This window comes from Microtus ochrogaster, linkage group LG9 (genome assembly GCF_000317375.1).
Source record: "Microtus ochrogaster isolate Prairie Vole_2 linkage group LG9, MicOch1.0, whole genome shotgun sequence".
Classification (NCBI taxonomy): Eukaryota; Metazoa; Chordata; class Mammalia; order Rodentia; family Cricetidae; genus Microtus; species Microtus ochrogaster.
This window is the reverse complement of record NC_022034.1, coordinates 17409159-17416630: the sequence shown is the minus strand read 5'-3', so window position 1 is coordinate 17416630 and position 7472 is coordinate 17409159. Positions and strand designations below refer to the sequence as shown.

Here is a 7472-nt window from a genome sequence, read left to right as displayed (position 1 = left end):
AAATTCTAAAAACTTACAGAAAAAAAAGTCACCAATTAGGGAGAAAGGTGAATGATACTAAATTCTCAACATCAGTATTTGAATTCCTGAGGCTCCAGGAACATTCAGAAGAAATTAGCCCAACTAAGAATCCCCTGTCACATGACATCGTCAGCCCAGGTGATGGGAGGAAGACTGAAGATTGACCTCTTGTCTCCATCACTCAGGAAGCTTCCAGAAACTGCATTCTCCGGAAATGGAAGGGCACAGAGCACCCAACAGAGGCAACAAACCAAGGTGAAGGATCACCAAAACGGTCACCCAGCTGCCCAGCAGCTGGGGAATGGCCTGTGACTGGCAGAAGAGTAGATCACGGGCTACAGAACGGAAGCTGCCCAGCATCAGTACACCCCAGGAGGGACCCCACCCGAGAAAATGTTTGGTTGTGGTGGGTTGAGATTTCTCCTCCTCACACACGGTTTGGCTGTGAATTAGCAAGGAGTACTTTGAAAACGAGCGAGAGACATGGAAATGAGAAAGCTTTTGTGACTTAAAAGGTTAATTTTTGTTTGTTTGTTTTTGTTTTTCAAAGCAGGGTTTCTCACTATCTTTGGAAATCACAATAGACCAGACTGACCTCAAACTCAGAGATCTGCCTGCCTCTGTCTCCCTGGTGCTGGGACTAAAGACATGTGCCACCACTGCCCAGTTTAAGATTAATTTTTTTAAAAAAATTTTTTTTCAAATGCCACAGTTATAGGACTGAAGAGGTAACGGATCTCCTTTTTCTTTAGCTATGCGTTTTCCTCCATCTGCACAGAGGTAAACATTTTTGTTAATTTTGTTTACCCAATGGTGTAAAGACAAGACAACAATCTTAAAACAGATTGTTTTAACTCCAGGGAAGCTATGGTCCTACAAGAAAGGAAAGACTTATAGTACATGCTAAACCTAAACTAGGAATATTATTTCCATGATATTCTCATTGTCTTAAAAATGTGGATTTGGACATTTGATCTACTCAGATTGCAAAATACAGTGGGTTAAGAAGATTAGGGGTGGGTCTTTAAGACAATGAAGAAGGAAACACTAAAACTGAAAAGATAAATAATAAAAACCCATCGTCGGAGTTCTTAGAGATAGAGACCTGATCCAACAGGAACAATAAATACGTCTCAGCAGGGGACACTGAGAATTCGAAGCACAAAGAAAGGAATGATTTTGTCCATTGAACTGTTTGTCTTTTTATTAAATGTATAGCACATAACATTTTAAAAATCAGCACCTGACATTAAATTACACTGTGTAATGCAACTCGGAAATGTGCCACTTACCCCAAGAATATCTAGTGAGCAAGCAACTCCACCTTTAGAATTGTGTGCAACACTGGGAGTTTAAACAGTTAGTTAGATCGCTAGCCATGCAGCACGGTGGTCCTGCCACTAGAGCTTTATGAGTTTATGTTTCAGCTGAGATGCCGCCTCTCGTGGAGTATCTGTCCTCTGAAACACTCCCTTTATTGACAATTTTGTTAGTATGGTTTGAGCATCTAAGTCTTCACATGCAACAAGAATTCACTGAAACTGGGAACTTAACCCCTCTTTGCTTCGTGTGTGTGTGTGTGTGTGTGTGTGTGTGTGTGTGTGTGTGTGTGCACATGCATGCTGGCACCTTGCACAGCATGGATACCTAGGCCCTTCTTCAAAGAGTGAATGTGTGTGAGCAACTTCGGCAACTGACAACAAATGTCTGGGAAATAATTCTTATGCAGGTGTATCTCTGGTGTGGGAACTGCTGGTCCAGTCTGTGTCTAAACTCCTGCTCCACCCATGATCTTGGGCATCTCTTAACTAAGCCTTGGACACAGTGGCAATAGACCTGTGGCCCAATTACCTGAGTCCTTGTAAATGCCATTAAGAAGGTTTAAACCTTTAAATTCCATAAAATGTCCTCAACCTGAAGGCTACTATCTAATACTTCCTGGCTATGTGTTTTGTTTTATTAGTGAACTTCTTCAAGATCTGGAAAACTGTGAAAACGATCCTGTGGCCATAGCAGAATGTTTTGTGTCAAAGGTAAGTACCATTTATTTTTCAGGGCCAACCAAGGCAGAAAGCATGTGCAGTTTGTTTTCTTCTTAAAGTTAGGATCAGTGGTTATTCAATATTGAATTAAGGTAGCCAACCAATCATAAACTTTTTTGTTTTCCTAGCTGTGTGTGTGTGTGTGTGTGTGTGTGTGTGTGTGTGTGTACATTTATAGAGAAGGGGGTTGTTAGCTCTAGTATTCCTATAGTTTGTGTAGTAGTTGGATAATGTTACTAATTCTTTTCTTGGGAAGACTTAAAGTTTGAGATGGGAGAATCTAGAATAGAGAATGCTTTTAAAAAATCCATATAGATCCATATACCATACCTCTAAATTCACTCCAAAAATTCCCAAGAATCTACATGTTTTTGTTTGTGTTGTGTGGTACTAGTCTGGTTGATGTTGCTACCCTTTAAGGGGTAAAGAAGAGCAAACGTGATTTCCTAAGTCTTAAAAGTACCCTGGGTTTCCTATTCTTCTTCTGTGTCGCATGACTTGACATGGACTTGACATGAAGACAGGTGTCAGAAGTTCATGCTCTGAGCTTGGCAGGCTGATATCCTGCAGCAGCGCACATGCTGTCTGGCACACACAGAATCCTGTCTCGTTCAAGTTTCGCTATGAGGCTCAACAACTTTCCTGTGGAAAACCTCTGGAAGAAATCAACTTGCAGAAGAACTTTATGTGATTTACCTATGAAGGTTTGAAGTGGGCGAGATTGAAGCAGGTTCATAGTAGTCCTTTGGAACCAACCGTCCATTAACATCTCATTTAGAGCCCTGAAGAGTCCAAGATAACTAAGGTGTTAACCCAGCCTTTGCTGTCTCTAGATTGTTCCACACAGTTAGCTCTGGTGGCCACAGACCTATCTTCGTGGCTGAGAATTCAAAGTTAACAGCTCTCTGGGTTCGACTGAAACCACTAAATGGCACTCAGTGGGCTTGTATATAACCCCCTCCTGTCTTTTCATAGCTTGTGTGTGTTCCCATATAAAATGTTGGTACACACATGCTTACACACACAAGATTTTTTCCATAGCCACCCTCTTTGTAATGGATTCTCTTATACGGTGAAAATGAAAGAAATGAAAATGGGGGAAATGGTGTAAAGCAAAAAGAGCGTTTCAAAGAAGATCGGCATCTGTGCAATACTGACGTCTCAGAGAATGCTCGGCTTCTACTGCTAACTGTAGTCACAAGCTGATTAAAGTGCTTCCAACCTTCGCTTAACTCTGCCTTAATTGCTCACATAAAAGTTTGTTTATGTGCCTCCCTGCCAAGTCCCAAATCTCATTTTTCATTGTAATATTGCCAAGTTTAATTAGAAGACCAACTTGGGAGCTCGACTCTTTCACACGGGAGCAGGAGTCGGGAGGGCGTGCCGGCTCTGTGCGCCCCGCTTCTCACTCAGCACCCTGACATTTAGACGGGGTTACGTCTCTCTGAACCGCCACCAGCTGCTCTTCTCAGGGAGGGATGGAAAATTGCTTTAATTGAGAGGTCATTAGCAAAAGAGGTAAAGCTGGCAGTTGACTTTGCCTTTATGGGAAATTGCTGGGGCTTTCACAGAGCACCATCTTTGGCCTGGCTTCCCTGTGTGGTGTGTGTAGGCTAATGAAGTCCTAGCCAAAGAAAGAAAATACTGTTCCATCTTATCGACTGCTTCCAGAAGAATCAGGAGGACACTGAGGGACAGCAATAAGCGTTCTCTCCTGGGCCTGATGCCCCATATGTATTGATCTGCACTCAGGACTCTGGGAGCATCTTGAAAGACTTGAGTTTGTCCCCAGGTTGCCTTCTCAGCCACCCTCATGCTCATCCCTCACTGGACTGTCAGCACGGCTTACTCTGGGCAGCTGAAGGAGAGATTGCCTGACTTCTTAGTTCCCTTTACCCTCCTCTCCCTTCGTGCTCAGTCACCTCCCACGAGTGCTCCTCTTCTTTCATAGCTGAGGAGAATGAGAACTCATTCACACAGAAGGATATGACCAATACTCACTGCACGTAAATGCATGTGTGCAATGCACACACATGTATATACATAATACATGCAGACCACACGTGCCACGTGTTAGAATTATCATCAAAAAATTTCTGGTGTTGAAAATCCATGTAAAGTCACTATTATGTTCCCCATATGCTACCTACCTGTGTATTGTCCAAGAAAACGTCGCTGGAACCAAAGACTGTAAGGGAGATGGGGGAGGCGGGTGAGAGAGAGAGAGAGAGAGACTTTGTGGTAGAAAAGCACTAAAATCATGGACTTCTTTCTTCTGTCACCCATTCAGCAGCAGTTGGGTGTCCTGTGTGCTCTCTTTGGCATCCCTGTACCCTAAAGCTTTGCATTTTGCATAATTACCTCCTTTTGCATGCTAATTATAATCAAAAAGAGTTGAATAATTAGAAAGTAATATCTGCTTTTTTTCTAATTTGTATATTTCCCTAAATGCATGTTTAAAAGGGTTTGAGCTGGCATTGTACAATGAATAATGACATTCAAGCATTAACAGACTTAGGGACTGTTGAAAATATATATGTATATACACATATATATGTAGTGGCATTTCACTTTTATTTTAATAAATGAAACCTGCCTGAAGATCAGAGAGTAAAACAGCCCCACTGGTCAGCCTTACTACCTAGGCAGCGGGTAACACACACCTTTAATCCCAGTAGCCACTCTAGTTGCCATAGAAGCTAGATGGAGAGTGCCTTTAATCCCAGTGGTGCACGCCTTTGATCCCAAAACTAGAGAGGATTATAAAATGGGAGGCGACAGCTCTCAGACACAGTCTCATTCTCAGATTCCTGGTCAGGATTGTCATTTTGGACTGAGGTCGAGGTAAGAACCAATGGTGCTGCTTTGCTTTTCGGGTCTTCTGGTTGAACCCCAATATCTGTCTCTGAGTTTTTATTAATTGTGTTTTATGTATGTATGTGTATGTATATGTGTACATATATGTACATATACACAATGAATATATATATGTATATGTATGCATACATGTGTATCCATTGTTTGTAAAGTCTGAAGATGTTTGCACGTCTAGGGTCAAACCTGCATTTAGTCATCTGTTAAGAGTGTGCCCCTGAAAGAGAGCAAATATCTAGATCAGGGACAGAGTCACAATGTCATAAAATTGAGAAGCCCAAGGGCCTGACTAAGAACTAGTGTATGTAGGTTGACTATATGTCTCAACTGCAGTGTATCTTCATGCAGCCTATTGTTTTCAGTGTGACATGTCCCATGATTCTAAAGATCTCAAAACTGAAGATAGGGAGCTGGATGCTGGTCTATCCCAGGGTGAGAAGAACAGTGACCTCCCCCTCCCCCCCCCAAGTCAGTGTGGAGCAGTGGGGGAAGCTTAGTCAGCTGTATGCTTGCTGAAGGACCTGAGGAAATCTCTTTGCTTTTCTCATCCCTGAGCCAGGGCCATCCTGCATAGCCAACAAATGTCTAACTCTATGTATAGAGAATTCAAGTGGAGGCTGTAGTGGGGCAGGTGTTTGCTAGTCTCATAGGATAGCATTTGCCGTGTGAACCTGTAGGTCCATGGCCCATAGAACCTATACTTCATCCAGAGAGGCCAAAACTCAAGTTATTTATGTTCTCCAATGCCTAGAAGTAGACAGCTAATTTAAAAATTATAAAGTGCTATATTGGAAAATGTGGTACTAGGTTTAAAGCGGTGTTTAGGCTGTAAGGAAACTGATTCAATGGAGCAGAATCTGGCCTAGTCTAGTATTTAGAAATTGGAATTTACCCTGTCATCTACCAATCCTGCTGCCAGAACTCTATTCATAGGATAAACTGACAAAATGTCAATGAGTCTGACATGATACTTGGCACTGGTACTTGATCCTCCAAAGACTACAGACAACCTAAACAAAAACCTGCTTGAATACTCTTTTGTATGCTCAACCAAACAATGGAGTACAGTGGAGCTATGCAAGCAAACAAGAAATGTCTCCATACACTGCTTGGGGGAGGGGGAAGCCGTTAAGTGTGCCCAGCACAAGCTCCTCAAAGCACGGTCCCTGTACCTGTGACATCAGTGTCACAGGGGAGCTTGATAGACATGCTTGCAACCAACTAAAGAAAAAATTGGGATTCGGTCCAGTTATCTGTTTTCATAAACCTTCCAATGACGTCTACTTAATTTCACTCCTACATGTGATTTGCTTATCTGATAAAGGGATGTCTGTGTTTAAAAACAGGATGACTGATAAGATTTAAATTATAGGATAAAGGAACTGGATGTGGAGGCTGAAATCTAAGAGGAGAATCAGGAGGTCAGGGCCATCCTCAGCTACATAGCAAATTTGAGGCCAGCCTGGATCACATGAGACTCTGTTTCAACAAACAAGAAAACTGAGGAAAGGAAGGAATCACCTAGAATGGAGCAGAATGAGTTAACTTCTCTGAATATGTCTTTATATGGAAACCTGGATTTGCGTGTATATAATTCAAAAACCCAAAATTAAGGCTTTAAAAATCCAGGTCTGTACACCAAGAGTAAAATGAAGCAAGCACAAAAAGGTGTGCATGCTGTTGGTAGGCAGCCATGCAAAGGAATTTCTAATGAACTTGAAAAATATGTGGTGGCCAAAATACACCCAACACATGTTTATGGTTATGTCCCTGTTCTCCTGTGGAAATTATAGTGTGCTCTGGGATGGTGCAAGCAAGTATTAATGTTAGTGTTCTTGAGGAATGAAATTACCAGGAGAAATAAAATATAGAAGCAGGAATGTTCCAGAATAATTAACCCTGTGGTTCTGAATCTGAATGACAGGTATTGTCACCCTTATCCCAAATGCTTAGGACCAGAACAATTTCAAATGTTTTCAGGTTTGAGGAACCTTTCATGTACATAACACAGTATTTTAGGGAGAAGATACAAGTGTGGTCACAGAATACAGGAACGCTTCCTCTGCACCTATACTGAAGTGATTCCGTATAATATTTTCAGTGCAGCTGTGGCTGTTGCTTCCCAGAGTGTGAACTCAGGAGTGAGTTTTCCATTTGTTTCATCATACTCATTCTCAAAGATTTGGATTCTTAGCTTTTTTAAAAAAATATTGTATTAGTATGGACCAAGTTTCCTTTAAAATCTCTTAGAAAAAACAATATTTCTAACTTTGTCCATTGAAAAGCCCTAAAAATAATGATAAGCCCAATAGCTAGAGCATTCCTAATACCCAGACTTGTCTCCAAATATGACTTGCTACAGAGGGCCAGGGTTCTGGGAAGCATGGGTGTGGTTGGTTGGGAAATCCAGGGGATGTTCTGGAATATTTTATTGCACATAAACCATGAAGTATCTGAAGATGCCAGGTCATGTCACAGACACACAAAAGCTGGCATCAGAGAAGAGGTGCCTACTGGGCAAAGACTGGTTGTTAA

At 41.8% G+C, this 7472-nt stretch overlaps 1 protein-coding gene across 1 annotated transcript in view; it reads left to right on the top strand.

Moving 5' to 3' along the window:
* Plekhg1 (pleckstrin homology and RhoGEF domain containing G1) overlaps positions 1-7472 on the top strand; it is a 93172-nt gene that overhangs the window by 47680 nt on the left and 38020 nt on the right. Inside the window, exon 4 of the mRNA XM_005363440.3 lies at positions 1985-2054. Within this exon, the coding sequence (XP_005363497.2) occupies positions 1985-2054 (70 nt within the window). The remainder of the gene's footprint in view (positions 1-1984; positions 2055-7472) is intronic.